Below are 18,471 nucleotides of genomic sequence, written 5' to 3' on the forward strand. Positions count from 1 at the left end.
TCCCTCTAGATCCGTCTTAAGGACAGACGTGGGGAAAAATGTATTCTTGTACTTAAACATATATATCTCCAAAAATACACTGAAGAGCCGAAGAAACTGCTACACCTGCTTATACCGTGTAGGGCCCACGAGGGCACGCACAAGTGCCGTAGCATTACGTGGCATGGACTCAACTAATGCCTGGAGTAGTGCTAGAGGGAACTGACGCCACGAATCCTGCGGGGATCTCTTGTGAACACCACGTTGCAAGGCATCCCAGATATGCTCATCGATGTTCGTGTCTTGGGTGTTTCGTGGCCAGCGGATGTGTTTAAATTCAGAATAGTGTTCCTGGAGGCACTCTGTAGCATTTTCTGGACGTGTGGGGTGCTGCATTGTCCTGCTGAAATGTCATAATGTACAATAGGCACGAATGGATGCAGGTGATCAGACAGGATACTTACGTATGTGTCACCTGTTCAGAGTCGTATCTAGACGTGTCAGGGGTCCCGTATTACTCCAACTGCACACGCCCCATACCATTGCAGAGCCTCCACCAGCTTCAACATTCCCCTGCTGACATGCAGTGTTCACGGATTCGCAAGGTTGTCTCCATACCGTGCGCTCGATACAATTTGAAACGAGACTCGTCCGACCAGGCAACATGTTTCCATCATCGAAATTCTAATGTCGGTATCGGCGGGCCCTGGCGAGGCGTAAAGCTTTGTGTCGTGCAGTCATCAAGGGTACACGAGTGGGCCTTAGGCTCCGCAAACCCACATCGATGAATTTTCGTCGAATGGTTCGCACGTTCACACTTGTTCATATTGGTTCAAATGGCTCTGAGCACTATGGGACTTAACTGCTGTGGTCATCAGTCCCCTAGAACTTAGAACTACTTAAACCTAACTAACCTAAGGACATGACACACATCCATGCCCGAGGCAGGATTCGAACCTGCGACCGTAGCGGTCGCGCGGTTCCAGACTGAAGCGCCCAGAACCGCACGGCCACTCCGGCCGGCACACTTGTTCGTACCCCAGCATTAAAATCAGAAATGCAATCCTTCTGGAAATTGCTGCAATCACCTCAAAATAATCTCTTCAGTCGTAGTTGGTCCTGTTCTTCTGGGATCTTTTTCCGGCCACAGCGACGTCGGAGATTTGATGTTTTACCGGAATCTTGATATTCACGGTACACTCGTGAAATGGTCGTACGGGGAAATTCCCACTTCATCAGTACCTCAGAGATGCTGTGTCCCATCGCTCGTGCGCCGACTATAGCGCCACGTTCAAACTCACTTAAATGTTGACAAACTGACATTGTAGCAGCAGTAACCGATCTGACAACTGCGCCAGTCGCTTCTTGTTTTATATAGGCGTTGCCGACCGCAGCGCCGTATTGTATCTGTTTACATATCTCTATTTGAATACGCGTGCCTACAGCAGTTTCTTTGGCGCTTCAGTGTATTACAGCCGAACTAGTAAAACTTGAGACTGTTATGAACAACATAATGCTTGATATTTTGTGAAATTTTTGTTTGAAATTGCGCATCAACATACATTTTATAAGGATATGAATTTTTATTTATTGTTTCCATAATGTACCTTTTCTCGTAAACTAATCCAGCAATAAAACTGAAATTTCACAGTTTAAAGCTGCATAAGAGGCTAATAAAACTGTGGAACAGATTTTTTTAAGATCATAGTTGCTTTGAAATTAACTTTTCAGTTTTGCTTGGCTCGGGACTGTTTTATTTTTCTCAAATTTTAAGGGGGGTAGGACGTCAAACGGGCCGACTTGGAGCAGGAGAGGCACCACAGGACATTTCAATTTCCACTGTCTATACTTTTACAAATAAATTCATAAAACTTTGACAGCATGACGAGGAAGGATTCAGGATTCATACTCTTAGCAGTGACAGCTCAAAAACGTAAAAAAATACATTTTTTACATGTGAAATTTCATCATTTTTCACTTAACTACTGGCTGCATTTGTTGCTGTAGGTACACTTTTCTTCCTAAGTAAGAGAGATTCTTCCATGAATTTTGTACAGCATACAAACCATAGTTATAGGTGTATGAAACTCTAGAATGTATTTAATTTATGAAAAACTGAATGAACTGTTACATTTTAAATTTCATGTTTAGAAAAAACTCAAATTTTATAGTTAATTATCTCAATTTTTACCACAGTTTTTTAATAGATTTGGAAAATTCTAGAGTTTCATTCACCTGTAAGTACTGTTCGTATGCTGTGCAAAATTCATCGAAGAATCTCTCTCACTTAGGAAGAAAAGTGTACCTATAGCAACAAATGCAGCCAGTAGTAATTGAAAAAAAAGATGAAATTTCACATGTAAAAAAAGGTATTTTGCTAAGTTTTTGAACTACCAATGCTATGAATGTTAGTCCTCAATACTTCCTGGTCATGCTGACAAAGTTTTATGAATTTATTTGTTAAAGTATAGACAGTAGAAATTAAAATGTCCTGCAGTGGCTCTCTTGCTCGAAGTCGCCCCATTTGACGTCCTACCCCCCTTAAAGCAGAACTTTTCTCAGGAAAAAGATAACGGAAAAGCACTGCACAGGATTATTCAGTAAGTAATTCTTAAGAACTATCCCAAATTTCAGGATGTTACCTTTTATGGTTCCTGATAAAAGGTACATTACAGCTCAAAAAGTCAGTTTATAGCAATTCGCATCTAAAGCTTTTTGACATTATTTCTGTACCTCTAGTGACTAATGTTCTCCAAGTCCATAACCTTTATTCTCTTCGTCGTCTTCCTGGTCTAATCTCTCCACCTGCCTCCTTTCGCTTGGCATGTTTCCCATTTTTTCTTCTGCTGCCTGAGCTTTGTCCAGTCGCGCTCCATCGATGCTTCAGTGTGAACGCACCTGGATGGAAGTCTAGTCTCTACAGGCACTTAATCCTATCTACATTTCCACTAGACATATATATCATGTAACTACCCTCACAACAACTGAGGACACAAATACTGTTTTTGGACAACGCATCCTATGTTTTCGCATGTACACATTTTTTGAGCAGTTCAGGACTGGATAGGTACTTGAAAATTGGTTTTATAACATCTAAAACAGCATGTGTCAAACCATGTTTGTGGGTGTATCGCTTTCCACTGGCTTTGCCAGAAGATATTTACACAAAGGGGATGTTGAGGATTATCATCCGTGGAAAGCTTGTGCAAGAATATTGTCCACACGGCTTGCTGCATTGTTTTCACACTATGTAGGTTATCATTGATAGTTTTTCCATAATATATTTGTAAAGTGTGGATTGCCTTGTCTGTCAGTCTGTTAACACCTCCCAGTGGCCTTCCATCTTCTAAAAACCACGTTTGTAAAGAAAGGAACAAACAGACATAATCTTTCTGACAGCCTTTTAGACTCACCTGCAGTTCGTTGAAGGAAAAATTAATGGAAAAAAAAATTCTAGCATAGAGGAGGTGAGGTGTGGATGACAGCTCAGAAAGAGGTGGCGGGGGGCAGCGTAGCAGGCACACACACCCATACAAACTTTTTTAAAACATATTTCTAGCCAGAATTCGCTTATGAAACTTTCCGATGAATTCTTAAAGAATCAACGTAATAAATTACGAAATGAAAAAAAATCCAATTTTTTCGCAATTTTGCCCTACGTCTACCCTTCATCAGTTGACATTCTAGTCAAAGCAGCGACTCATCAAGATCAGTCTCTCTAAAACTTAGACAACAATTATGCGGTGAACTGTTTGCAGTTTCCGTATCCATGACTGTTACCTTAGTGATTACGACCGCCCTTCCCAATTAAGAAGCACACTAAAATGATTTGGACCAACCCTTGTTTGTAAACTAATATGGAAACGCCGTCTGCTAACTGTCGAACAGAAACACCTCAACAGGCAGAAGCTTTTGACTGACAGAACGTAGGGACGGCGTCCCTTCGCCATCCCCCACGCCTACAATGCCTGAATGTGACCTATCCTCTCCTACGCAAATGTTGCCCCGATATCTGACAAGCCGTCATTCCATCAACTCCTGCAAATTCATCGAACAACACACTCTCGGCCTTGCTTCCTGAATCCACATGCCTTCCCCTGTAACAGTCCTTTACGAGGTCATATCTTTTCCCCACCTCCATGTTGACACTAAACACATCTGTACATCCTACACTCCCCGTAGACTCGACTATAGTTTCATAGTTTCCCGCTTAGCTACAAATCCTGGTGTGCTGCGGCGCATATAACAACACATTCCACGCGCTCTACACTTATACGTTTTCCATATCCTCTCCCTGCACAGTTTTAGCAGACTCCCACCTCCTGGCAGTTAAACCCGCCCTGACATCTATCACTCTTATCAGATTTGACTAGCCCTTCCGCACTACTTTCTAATTGCAGAGCTTCCCTCCCTTTTCTTTCCTCCTCTTGACCTTATCCAGACACACATCCTCTTTTCTATTTTCTTTTAGTCATCAGTCGTTTGACTGGTTTGATGCAGCCCACCACGAATTCTTCTCCTGCAAACCTCTCCATACCATATTAACATCTACATCCTATGTCCTCAATTATTTGTTGTATAAATTCAAAACATTGCCTTCTCCTACAGTTTTATTCCCTGCACAGGTCCCTCGAGAACCACGGAAGTTATTCCCGATCCCTGATGTCTTTCCTAATAGATGTCCTACTATCCTGTCCTTTCTTCTTGTCGATGTTTTCCATATATTCCGTTCCTCTCTGACCTTTCAGTCCACCTAATTTTCAACATTTTTCTGTTGTACCACATCTCAAACTCTTCGATTCTGCTCTGTCCCGCTTTTCCCGCACACCACAATTGGATATTATACAATGTTGCGCACGAACTATACCTTATCAGAAATTTCTTCCTTAAATAAAGGCCTCTGTTAGACAGCTGTGGACTTGAGCCTCTCTGCCTGTGCTAGACTACTTTTTACACCGACCTTGCTTCGTCCGTCGTGCATAATTTTGCTTCCAGTGTAGCAAAATTCCTTTAGTTTGTGATCCTCAATTTTGACGTTTACTTGCTCGCTATTCTTGTTTCTTGTACATTACGTTACCTTTGTCTCGTACCAGTGTACTATGAATGCATATTTGTACCAATTCCATCCAACAAGTCCTGTAATTCTTCTTCACGCTGACTGAGGATAGCAATGTTATCAGTGAATGTTATCGTTGATATTCTTTCATCCTGTAATCTAATTCCATTGTTGAACGCTTCTTTTATTTCCGTCATTGCTTCTTCGATGTATAGATTGAACAGTACAGGCAAAACACTGGAGCCCTGTCTTAAGGACTTTTTACCTGAGCACTTCGTTGTTTGTCTTCCAGTCTTATTGTTCCCTCTCGGTTCTTGTACAGTTTGTCTCTCCCTACAGCTCACAGCTCAGCGCTATTTTTTTTCTGAATTTCGAACATCGTGCACCATTTCATATTGTCGAACGCTTTTTCTAGGTTGCCGATGCTGTGAGCGTGTCTCGAGTTTTCTTCGACTTTGCTTTCATTATTAAACCGAACCGTCAGAACTGCCTCCCTGGTCCTTTTACATTTTCTAAAGCCACACCGATGGTCGTCTGTCAGATCCTCAGTTTTCTTTTCCATTCTCCTCTCCATTATTCTCGTCAGCAACTTAGATGCACGAGCCTTTAAACCGACTGTGCGATAGTTTTCGCGCTTATCTGCACTTGCTGTCTCCAGAATTACGCGAATTATATTTTTTCGACACTCTGATGGTACATCGCCAGTCTCACGGACTCTACACACCAACTTGAATAGACGTTTCGTTGCCACTTGCCTCAATGATTTTAGAAATTCCTGCGGAGTATTGTCTTTCTCCCTTGTACCCTGTCCCTCAGAGCCCTTCCCGTTACTCCTAAATGCAGATACCGGCTATAAAGTGGTAGTGAAGTATAATGCACTACAGTTGATCCTTACATATGAAACTCGCTTCACGTCCCCGTTTTTAAGGGTGTCGTGACCTGTCCTGTGCACGCACATTGGATCCATATTTCTCCCGAACCGATGTAAAGCAGTGGCTATATGGCGCAATGCCGACAGAAGTCGTCCTCCACGGGTGCCAACATTGGCTATAGTTAACGGCCGATAGGGAGGTCGCATCAGTTGTGTTGTGGGGATAGCACGAGCGATTCTGATGACGAGTTTTTGCGTTGGCTTCTGCTAGTGAAGAACATTATTCTTAGCAAAACACTTGGAGGAAAAGTTTTGGGTGCGCCAGCTTAATGAAGACAGATCTGCAGGAGACTTTTTCGAAACTTGGAACTGTTTGTGAAGTTACCTAAATAATTTCCAGGACTAGAACATTTTTGAAACTATAAGAAACGAGGCAACTGGCCAGTGTAAATTCAGGGCAGGTAACGGTTCAGAATTAAAAACTTGTCATAAGCAAACATTCAACATTATTTAATAACATTTCCACTCTTATATAGGGTATTATTAACAAGAAATTATAAATGAGTAAGTGCGTACGAGCTAGATATTGCCTATTTTCGCCGTCGTTCTGTGCCGCCAGGATGAGTTATCGGACTGGAAACAGACACGTTTACGATATTGCAGTGCCTGTGTTCTTACGAATTACGATGCAGATTTTCTTCGGACATGCACACACGACCAAAGGAACAGGTACTGCGGTGACTCTAGCCGTTACGAAGTACATGCGACGTATCCGCAGTTGCAAGTACGGATATTCGTCAGCTGTGTACTGGAACGACGACACTTTTGATTCGTGCTCGACCGGGACCCGCTTATGACGAGCAGTCGCCTTACCAGTAGGCTATGCGACCGCGACTCAGTTCAGCGCCAGGCCGAAAGATCCACGTGTGTCTGCGACCTGTACTCGTACGCCCGTTACGTGTGTACGTGTACAGGTGTGGCCGCGAGCCGTGCTCGGGTAGCCATCTGGCGATAAGCGGCAAATCCGCCTTCCAGTCCCGGATGAGCACGAACTCGGTGTCGTCATTCCAGTACACAGCTGATGTTTGTCGATAATCACAACTGTGGATACATTTAATCTAGGAACGTGTTTGGTCTATCAACTCGTCGGTCCGTAATCAGCCACCATCGGCTGTTGTTGGATTGGGCTTCCCCTTCCATTGTGGGGACTTACATTCTAGTCTCGGTGTTTTTTCGTTCCCACGTCTGCCAGTGGTCGCCAGACTTTGAATCGTCAGAATTAAATTTTATTAGGATTCTCGGAATTAATCTCAGCCGGGGATCTGCTTTACTTTCGCCAATGCACACCAGACTGAAAAATTAGCGTCTGCAGGAATCGTGACTGCAGAATGTTACTCACTGGCAAACGTTGAGGCGTACCTACACAAAGTCCCCGGAATGCCGCAGACGAATGAAGCGGTCGGATCCGGCAGAGCTGGCGAGTCCGGCCGGCGCTCCCCGCGGCCCCTGCTGCCGTTTCCCGTCTGCTGCAGGCGAGCTGCCAGGTGTTGCCGGAGAACGAGGTGCGTGCAGCCCCTGCCATTGCAGAGCCAGTTTTTTCGGTAGAAATATCCCGCCTTCTCATTTGGTCAGTGGACAGACAGAGGCGAGCTTCCGTCGAGGTGTCCGTAATTCGAGCGTCGTCCGACATCGGCGTGGCACGCCTCAAGTGTGATGTGGGCAGCTGTGCGAACAAAAGGTGAACACGCAGTGGCGCCCCGCACCGTCGCGGCGCATGCCGAGTCCGCCTGACGACGCAGAACGCAGCCCGGCACCGTCGGTTCTCCTCAGAGAGTCTGCACGACTGGGCCCCCCGCGCCGCTGCCACGGCCGAGTGGACGGCGTAGGATGCCGAGTCGCACTGACGCGGCCACCTACCGAGACAGGTGCGAGACTTGCGGACCCGTGCCAACTGCAGCGCCGTGGTCAGCCGCGTAAGGTTCCCCAGTGGAGGCTCTGTGATGCCAACAGCCCAGTTGGAGTCGTCGCACAGGTTCTCGATTGCCTTTAAATAAGGAGAGTTTGTTGACCGGGAGAGATGACCTCCGTCACACCACAAAATGTTCCGAGGCCACACGTCATCAACTTCAGTCATTGCAAGAAACGTTATAGCAAAGCCTATTCGAATGTCTGCATCACGTGCCAAAAGTTGGTGATCGATGTGAAGTTAGTACGTATACCGTATGACTGTCGTTCGCAACACTCTTGTAACGTCGGACCACGGAACGTCCAGCTGCCCTGACACGGCTGGCGCACTGCCAGCAGGTCGCACATCGCGTGCGGCAGTATAACTCCTTCATCAGTTTGTGGCGCAGTTGGCCGTCGGCCTCTCCCGGGAGCAATTCCCGAATCGCCAGTTAATGTCAACTTCTGAATTACGCCCTTCAACCCCGGTGCGGAAAGAGGACGTCTCAAAGTTCCTTTAACGCGTCGGTACTCCAAAGGGCGCCATCACTGTTGCTGTTGTTTCTATGAAAGAGCTTTACAAGTAAAACCCTGCTCCCCACGTCCAGACCCGTGCTACCTGTCTGCAACAGTGATACACGCTGATACTCGTGTTTCAACATCAGGCGCGTTATGGGGCCCCTTAGGGACACGGCAAGAGACGTGGAAACAAAACCGATGTGCACTCCGTGTGCATACCGGGTGGAGTCACTCCAGACGTGGAACGCATCTTCCTGGGTGCCACAGAGAGCACAGGGTGCAGCCAACTGCAGGTGGTGGCTCACGTCGGTACCAATGATATGTGTCGCTTTGGATCAGGAGAGATTTTCTCTGGTTTCGAGAGGCTAACAGAATTGGTAAAGGCTGCCAGTCTTGCCAGCAAGATGAAAGCAGAGGTGACCATTGCAGCATAGTCGACAGGACCGATTGCGCACCTCTGGTACAGAGAAGTGGTAAAGGCTGCCAGTCTTGCCGGCAAGGTGAAAGCAGAGGTGACCATTTGCAGCATAGTCGACAGGACCGATTTTGCACCTCTGGTACAGAGTCGAGTGGAGGGTCTGAATCAGAGGCTCAGACGGTTCTGCGACCGTGTAGGCTGCAGATTCCTCGACTTGCTCCAAAGGGTGGCTGGGTTTCGGGTTCCGCTGAATAGGTCAGGTGTCCACTACACGCAGCAGGCGGCTACACGGGTAGCAGGGGCTTTTTGGCGTGGACTGGGCGGTTTTTTTTATTTGCAGGCGGAACACAGCAAGAACGTAGATGCAGGCACCGTCAGTATAACAGTTGTAAATTGTCATAGCTGTGTTGGGAAAGTACCAGAGCTCCAAGTGCTAATACAAAGCACTGATGCTCAAATCGTTATAAGCACTGAAAGCTGGCTAAAGCCGGATATAAGTTCAGCCGAAATTTTTGCAAATAACCTAACGGTGCTCCGAAAGGACAGGCTAAACACGGTTGGCGGTGGCGTATTTGTTGCTGTTGGAAGTAGTTTATCTTGTCGCGAAATTGAAGTAGATAGTTCCTGCGAATTAGCATGAGACGAGGTCATTGTTAGCAACAGGAATAAAATAAAATTGGATCCTTTTACCGGCCTCCCAACTCAGATGATACTATTGCTCAAAGGTTCAAAGAAAACTTGTATTTGATTTCAAACACGTACCCGACTCATACGAACATATTTCGTGGTGACTTTAATTTACCCTGGATATGTTAGCGAAAATACATGTTTAATTCCGAAGGTACGCATAAAACATCATCCGAAATTGTGCTAAATGCATTCTCTGAAAATTATTTATAGCAGTTAGTTCATGAGCCCACGCGAGTAGTAAACGGTTGTGGAAACACACTTCACCTCTCAGCAACAAATAATCCTGAGTTAATAACGAGCATCAAAACGGATATAGGGATTGGTGAACACAGGATTGTCGTAGCGAGACTCAATATTGGAACCCCCAAATCCCCTAAAAATAAACGAAAAATATACCTATTCAAAAAACAGATAAAAATTCACTTGACGTCTTCCTGAGAAACAATCTCCACCCCTTCCAAATTAATAATAAAAGTGTAGCCCAGATTTGACTTGAGTTCAAAGAAATGGTATCGGCACAAATTGAGAGTTTTATACCAAATAAATTTACAAACGAAGGAGCTGATCCTCCTTGGTACACAAAACTGGTCAGAACACTGTTGCAGAAACAACGAAACAAACATGCGAAATTTAAACAGACGCAAAATCCCCAAGATTGGTGATCTTCTACAGAAGCTCGAAATTTCGCGCGGACTTCAATGCGAGATGCTTATAACAGTTTCCACAACGAAACCTTGTCTCGAAACCTGGCAGAAAATCCAAAGAGTTTCTGGTCGTATGTGATGTTAGCGGCAAGAAACAATCAATGCCTTCCCTGCGCGATAGCATGGCAGATACTATCGAAGACAGTCCTGCCAAAGCAGAGTTACTAAACACAGCCTACCGAAATGTCTTCACAAAAGAAGACGAAGTAAATATCCCAGAATTCGAACCAAAAACAGCTGCCAACGTGAGTAACGTAGAAGTAAATATCCTCGGAGTAGTGAAGCAGCTTAAATCACTCAATAAAAGCAAGTCTTCTGGTTCAGGCTGTATACCAATTAGGTTCGTTTCAGAGAATGCTGATGCATTAGCCGCATACTTAACAATCATATACAATTGTTCGTTCGACGAAAGATCCGTACCCAAAGACTGGAAAGTTTCACAGGTCACACCAATATTCAGGAAAGGTAGTAGGGGTAATCCACTAAATTACAGGCCCGTATCATTAACGTCGATATGCAGCAGGATTTTGGAACACATACTGTGTTCGAACATTACTAATTAAAACGAAGAAAACGGTCTATTGACACACAGTCAACATGGATTTAGAAAACATCGTTCTTGTGAAACACAAATAGCTCTTCACTCGCATGAAGTGTTGAGTGCTATTGACAAGGGATTTCAGATTGATTTTTGGATTTGCGGAAGGCTTTTGACACTGTATCACACAAGCGGCTTGTAGTAAAACTGCGTGGTTAAGGAATATTGTCTGAGTTATGTGACTGGATTGTGATTTCCCGTCAGTGAATTGGTAGTAATTGACGGGAAGTCTTCGAGTAAAACAGAAGTGATTTCTGGCGTTCCCCAAGTTAGTGTTATAGGCCCTTTGCTGTTGCTTATCTATGCAAACCATATGGGAGACAATATGAGCAACCGTCTTAGGTTGTTGGCAGATGACGCTGTCGTTTATCGGCAAATACAGTCATAAGGAGATCAAAACAAATTACAAAAGGATTTAGAAAAGATATCTGAATGGTGCGAAAATTGGCAGTTGATCCTAAATAACGAAAAGTGTGAGGTTATCCACACGAGTGCTAAAAGGAATCCATTAAACTTCGGTTACACGATAAATCAGTCAAATCTAAAGGTGGTAAATTCAACTAAATACCTAGGAATTACAATTACGAACAACTTAAATTGGAAGAAACACATAGAAAATGTTTTAGGGAAGGCTAACCAAAGACTGTGTGTTATTGGCAGGACACAGAAAATGCAACAGATCTACTAACGAGGCTGCCTACACTACTATTGTCCGTCCTCTTTTAGAATACTGCTGCGCGGTGTGGGATCCTTACCAGATAGGATTGACGGAGTGCATCGAAAAAGTTCAAAGAAAGGCAGCACGTTATGTATTATCGTGGAACAGGGGAGAGAGTGTCTTGAAATGATACGTAATTTGGGGTGGACATCATTAAAAGAAAGGCGTTTTTCGTTGCGGCGCAATCTTCTCACGAAATTGCAATCACCAGCTTTCTCCTCCGAATGCATACATATTTTGTTGACACCGACCTACATAGGGAGAAACGATCACTATGATAAAATAAGGGAAATCAGAGCTCTTACTGAAAGATATAGGTGTTCGTTCTTACGGCGCGATATACGAGATTGGAATAATAGAGAATTGTGAAGGTGGTTCGATGAACCCTCTGCGAGGCACTTTAATGTTATTTGCAGAGTATTCATGTAGACGTAGAACGAACCAACACTACTAACAACGCAAATCCTGCAGCGCACAATCCGAACATCATTCTTGTAAAGCTGGGTGCCTATACGGTAAGCAGTTTTCCTTCTATACTGGATAAAGTAGCCAAAGTCTAACTATAACCACATACATGCAACAAGAGCCATCATACGTTTCAATTTGGAGAATGGCTTCCATCCCTGTCAGCAATTCGCTTTCGCTTAGGCCAACTATGCACCTAATCTTTAGACACTGTTCTCCGGCTCCACCCCCCAAGTAGCTTCTATATTCTTGTCTGAACTGCTCGTCGCCCACGTCTAAGATAAAAAAAGGCTGCACTCCAGAGAAATACATACACAAAAAACTACGTGAAATTTAAATTTATATTGGATGTTAAGAAATTCCTCTTTTTCAGATACCTTTTCGGAGTATAGGCAGGCTACATTTTACAAACTCTCTGCTTCAGCCGTCATCAGTTGTTTTGCTCCGCAGAAAGCAGAACTCATCTACCACTTGTGATGTATCATTTCCGAATCTAATTCCTTCATCGTCACCTGATTTAATCAGACTTACCTTTGCTTAACTTTTGTCGATATTACCTTATAACCTCCTTTCGACAGGCTATCCATTTCATTCAGATACTCTTCCGAGTTCTTTATCGTCTCTGACAAAATCCTGTTGTCATCGGCGGAGCTGAAAGTTTTAATTTCTTCTTAATCGGCTGTCCAGATTTCTGCTGGGGTCCCCTTTACCGCTTGCTCAGTGTACAAGACTTGCCTCACTGCGCCGCCCGCCTGCTTCGGCCCCTCGCGTACAGTAGCTGCGCTGTGCTGCGACACCTCGCCGACTCGTGGAGTCTCGGAATGTTTCGGAGTGGAAGTGAAGTGCTGTAGCGGGCGCTGTGGCACGCTCTAGCTGTTTAATTATGTACTGTCTCTGAGGTATGTCGTTGTGTCATTTAGTGTGCTCCAGTCGTCATGATGTGCAGCCTAGGAAATTAGGTGGTGGCACAATAGCAGAATGTTGTCATATAAAAGAGATTATGTCGTAACATTTAAACTGCACTCTTAGGTGCCTGCGTAACCACCGAGTAACTGAATCAGTTTTTTAAGTAAACCACAGGAGAAGGCAGGTGGTTCAATGTTTATTAATATATCGAACGTATGACACTATTATTAATAAACATTGATCCACCTACCTTCTCCCACGATTTCATTAAAGAACCACGATTCCTCTATCATCTTTCACGATTTAATGTTAAAACTCTGGTCCATTCACGTCGTTTATCGAAAACTATTTTCTCATGCGTTTCGCCGTCTTGTCCTGTCCGACTCGTCATTTCCCATCTTCACTTTCCATTATTCACCACGCACACAATTACCAAATGCAATATCCAACAAAACCGCGGACACCGTAAGTGCACTTCTGGGTACAGTCAAAGTACTCGTATATAGGTGAACTGGAGATTCGGATACCCGAGTTTGCAGTTGGGGGAGGGTTTATTGGTATCCTGGTCTAGGGGTGAGTTACATAGGTGAGCTGGAGGTTGGGATACCGGCTTTCGTATTTGTGGGGGGAAGGGGGGGGGTTATTGGTATTTTGTTATAGGGTGCAGCTATATAAGTTAACTGCAGATTGGGATACTGTGATCTTATGCTGTGTGTTGAATGATTTTGTCGGCTTTTGTTTTTTGGCAGTTTAGAGTGTTTTTTTTTCTGAATGTTACGCCTCGAACGGTGTTGTATTTATTATTGAATTTATAGCTTATCATCGCCCGAGACCCCTTTTTGCCGCGTTTGTCCCACTAACTTAATTGGCTTTAGTCAGTGTGTAACGTGGGTGCTTATTCCAGAGTTGAAAACAACTGTGTAAGTTGAAATGACAAGTTTAATGTAACAAATTTTAGCACAAAAATTAGAGCTTTTACACAGTTTTCAACTCGACGACATAAAAACAGCGCAATGGATAACGCATCTCGCCAACATCAAAAAGTCAACTAATCCTACACACAACACTATTAAATATTAACTCTCTGAAAGAACAGTAATCCTAAGCACAATAATATAAAAGTTAAATTGGAAGTTTCTTTACAAAACTGCTCCTACACATATGTTATGATGTTGGTCATTACTACGAAAATCGTCCGATTCCGGTTCAAAGTTCGGTACTATTTAGGATGACAATCAAATCTACGGTAGATCGTTAGTTACGTGACAAATCTGAGCGCAAGATTACCCAAGGCCGCTCGAGTTTACAGTGGACACAAGCTGGTGAAGCAACAAAGTTTAAGCCTCTGTATGCGGTATTTACCTTAATCTGCGACAAGCTGCCGACTGCAATGGCGCTCTCTCCCACTGAAATTCCTACAAAACTTATCAGGCCTTTGCTGAACTTTCCAGCAGAAACTTCCCCTGTGTTTCTCGTTATGCGAGAAAACATGTACTCAGCCCTAGTCTTAGTATGTGGCGATATACACGCGCATGCTTGGAGCAGCGTGCATATTATAGTTCCCTCTCAGTTCTCGCAAGAACAATTAACTAATTTGGCTGGTTCGTTTCTCCACAGTTGGAGCTAAACGTTGCTAGAGCTGGATTGCAGCCGCTGTGAGTGCAGTGTCCGCACAAATTTCTTCTCTGAGTCGTACAGAGTGATAAACACTCCGTTCTGCTCTTGACACCAGTTCAGAGACGAATCCCCGAAAATTTCTCTCTTGTCCTACTCACGGCAGAACTACCTCCCCCACTTGGGTTCATTTATTCTTCACGTCACGGCCTTTTTCGATCAATAGGAGCGTTCCTCTTATTTTGTGGAAACTCTCTGTACTAATCGCAATGTCCATTCTATCAAACTGCGTCGAAACGTCAGTATTTTTCTCCTTCCTTGTGCGTTTCCGCCAATCGGACGTTTTGTGCCCCTTCTTGAGGTCTAAAGTATATTGACCTTTCCTCGTGTCACATGCGCTGGACACGTGATCGAAATGCGTTACTAGTTTTTCTTCGCGTCCCATTGGAATTCCGAAACGCAGCTTTCTGAAGCCCTTTCTCTGTCCCTTGCGCGGCCCTCCCTCCTGAATCACCTGGTCGGCTCGCTGACCTTCCTCCTGCCAAACCTTGAAGTGGCTTCCGTCTTAACCCTTGCAGCGCTCCTTCGCTACGCCGTTGCCCACCTGTCTTTTCAAACTAAAAACGACTCACGTTGCCTGTTCCACCTTCCGCTCAAAGACACGCATACGGTGTGTTAATTACCGTCGATTTACTGTCAACCCTTTTTGCAATACATACTGAGAGGTAAATGTTCTCATAACCGCCGAAGTACGTTAGGTGTAATATTCACCTTCTTGTTGCCATGTATAAAGTTCTCATGTAAGGTGCGAATATGATCATTTATTCTGCCACCTTACAAGTGGATAGGTTCGTGGCCGCCATGTCGGATACGCTCGAAGTAAGGGTTTCCGGGATGGTGGAGAAGTCACTAGCTGGAGCAGGCAGGTGGTTTCCCAGTCTCCAGTAATCCTCACTACTCTATTATTACTCAGTTATTACTACAATTCGAGTGCCAAGTGCAGGTGCAGCACGATACGGTCGGTGACCTGACTGCCCGTTGTTGGCAGTGGAAGTTCCAGCTGACGCCGTCCGGGGATGGCGAGGCCGCAGCGCCGTGGCCCATCTTCATTACGTTCAACAACGGCTCCCAGCTGGGTAGCGACGACGTGATGCAGAGCGTGTGGATGCTCGACGACGAGATGGACATCACCGTAGGTCTGTCGGAGGGAGAACTGATACTCCTCAACTACAAATGGACCGGTAAGACACCCACACAGTTTCTTTTGTTCCACATTCGAGACGCGTTTCGAAAACATTACTTTCAGATGAAACCCGAATGGCTGAACTATGCTAAAGTTAAAAGTCTGTTTAAGAAAGGAGATAAAAAAATACTATAAAATTTCCATCCAATTTCACTTTAGCCAGCATTCCCAAATATTCAGTCGGCCTCTTAACCATCTGATAACAAATATTACATTATCCATAGGAGGAGACGAGATACTGGCAGGAGGGGTCGCGAGTCGTGCGTGGGTAGCTCAGTCGGTAGAACATTTTCCTGTTAAAAGCAAAGGTCGCGAGTTCGAGTCCCCGTCTGGCACACAGTTTTAATCTGCCAGAAAGTTTCGTATCAATGCCTACTACGCTGCAGTGTGAAAATTTTATTCAGTATGTTGTCCAATCCTCACAAGGAACCCCTCAGGGCAAGGTCGCAAGTTCACTCTTTAATCAGGCTCATTTGTAATTATTAGCTGCTAATGACTCACCGTGTACATCAGAAGGGCCACAGAAAATGAGTGCCCGACACGTGCAGAGAATACCGATCTATGGGATGCATGTATTATACTTCGCAAAGTGCACATCGTCGACATTGGAGAAACGTTAAAAACAAGTTATTAACTTGCACCCTAAACAACGAATGAAAACTAGCGCACCACGTGATCACAGAGGTTGGCACCATCTGTGTCAGAGGCGATCTCCTTGGGAGTTACAAACCGAGCAGGGCGTTCACCTAGGTATCCCCTATCAAAGAATTATATTGGTGCAACGGGATGGTGAGAACTGATGGAATTTGATGTCATGCAGGCGAATTCAAAAGTCTGTCGAGCAGCTTACCATGAAACCGGTTACCCATTAAGGCGTAGCTGCACATAATGTGATAACACGTTTTATAGGCTGAATTTGTCCTGATGTTCCAGCTGGTATGAAATGCAATGTCACACACTTTTCAGGAAGGATAGTTTGCTCTAAAAAAGTACGATTTTTATACGCTTACCAGGAATCAAGCAAAAGCAAGTTATTTTTATCAGCTATTGGCCTAAAGCAGCGCTTATGCCATAGTTGTAGTTCTCTTACAGCCATTTTTCCACTCTTGCTGTCTGCGACGTAAATATTCCCTACCGCCCTTGCAAGATGACGCACACCAGGAGGAATCGTAGGGGGCAGAGCAGCTCCGGCTTCTCGGAGCGCAACAAATAACCTTCCAGCACTGATGTTAGTTCAGTTCGCTACAACTCTCTTGGTATCTCTCATTTTCAGTGTTCCTTTCATCTGTATTTTCTCTTCAAATTCCGATTGGTCGGAGACGAAAACAAATTTGTTACTGAACGATGAGATAAGTTATTTTATCTCATCTACAAATTTTCTGGCCGATTACGCTGATTACTATGCATCGTCAAGTTGACGCTTTGTTTGAAATTTCGTCATCGTACCTCTTCTAGTTCTGAAGCTCTGAAGTTCCGCAACCGTCGCTGTAGTCTGCGTCACCCGTAGTTTGATCTGTATAACGCAGTTGGTCACTGCCATGCACATCACACATACTTGAAACCGACAAACACCAGCTTTTGTTGCAAGTGCACCTTGTCCTCCCTTGAACATCGATAGTTTTTCTTACGCCATACACGGTCATATTGCTGTTTACTTATTATAAATAGTTCATAATTGTCTTTTTTTATTATGCTGCGGATGATATTCCGTATATGTAATTACGTTTAGTACCCGCTCCTTGGACTGCGTTTGTCCTTTACTACGTTACACTGGAGACGGGATTTGTGGCTCCCTGTCCGACGAGGATGATGATCTACATGGTTCGAAACGTGTTCCATTATCACTTTCACTTGTTAGGCACATAGTGCTCCTCATGTACTCGTACATAGACCGCACACAACCCACCGACGCATCTTGCAAAAACGTTAATATTTCATCTGCCACTCTTACGAAACTCTTTAGTGTCCTTCTGACGAAATGTCAACCTCGGCAACTATTGCTGCAGATATAATGCAATGTTTGCTTCGTTTATCGTTGCCGTTGCTCTGCACCACTAGCGCTGCAGCGTGTTGCGAGTTACTCTTCGACTAAGTAGCTGGACTACGTAACACAACCTCGTGCTGTTCTCACTACTGGACACCTCCAGTCGTAACACAACCTCGTGCTGTTCTCACTACTGGACACCTCCAGTCGTAACACAACCTCGTGCTGTTCTCACTACTGGACACCTCCAGTCTCGCCCCCTTTTGCACGAACAGCCAACATAGTAGTTGCACGGTAGACAATATGTGGCGAGTCGAATGCCGAAACATCACTGGTCTCCCACTCCAGGGGTTCCTTGTCAGTTCGGATTTTAAGGGTTTCTGGTACTGATAAAACAATCTACATAGTCAAAATGTACTTAATTCATTAGGTAATAAGTTACAGGCTACTGTATATTGTGATCTGTCAAAGGCATTTGAATTTGTAAATCACAATATTATTTCGAGTAAATTAGTATATTACGCTGTAACTGGAAATGCTGCATAATGGTGTCAATAGGAAAGAGACGTGTATTAAGCTATCGAGCGTAATTCAACTGGGATCTAATTACAATTACACTTGGTGTTCCATCTTAGGGCTCTTGCTTTTTTTTGTGTATATCAGTGACGTTTCCTTAGTAATATTACCAGATGAGAAGTTTGTTTTGTTCTCAGATGATACAACCATTGGAATAAATAGCTAATCAAGTGTAGTCTTAGAAAG

The 18,471-nt window shown here is 44.3% G+C and overlaps 1 protein-coding gene across 1 annotated transcript in view; it reads left to right on the plus strand.

The window, feature by feature from the left end:
- The window catches only part of LOC126203861 (aminopeptidase N-like), a 255,571-nt gene that overhangs the window by 197,536 nt on the left and 39,564 nt on the right, over positions 1-18,471 (plus strand). Inside the window, exon 10 of the mRNA XM_049938237.1 lies at positions 15,531-15,723. Coding sequence (XP_049794194.1) covers positions 15,531-15,723 — 193 coding nt within the window. The remainder of the gene's footprint in view (positions 1-15,530; positions 15,724-18,471) is intronic.

This window comes from Schistocerca nitens, chromosome 9 (assembly GCF_023898315.1).
Source record: "Schistocerca nitens isolate TAMUIC-IGC-003100 chromosome 9, iqSchNite1.1, whole genome shotgun sequence".
In the NCBI taxonomy this organism is placed as follows: Eukaryota; Metazoa; Arthropoda; class Insecta; order Orthoptera; family Acrididae; genus Schistocerca; species Schistocerca nitens.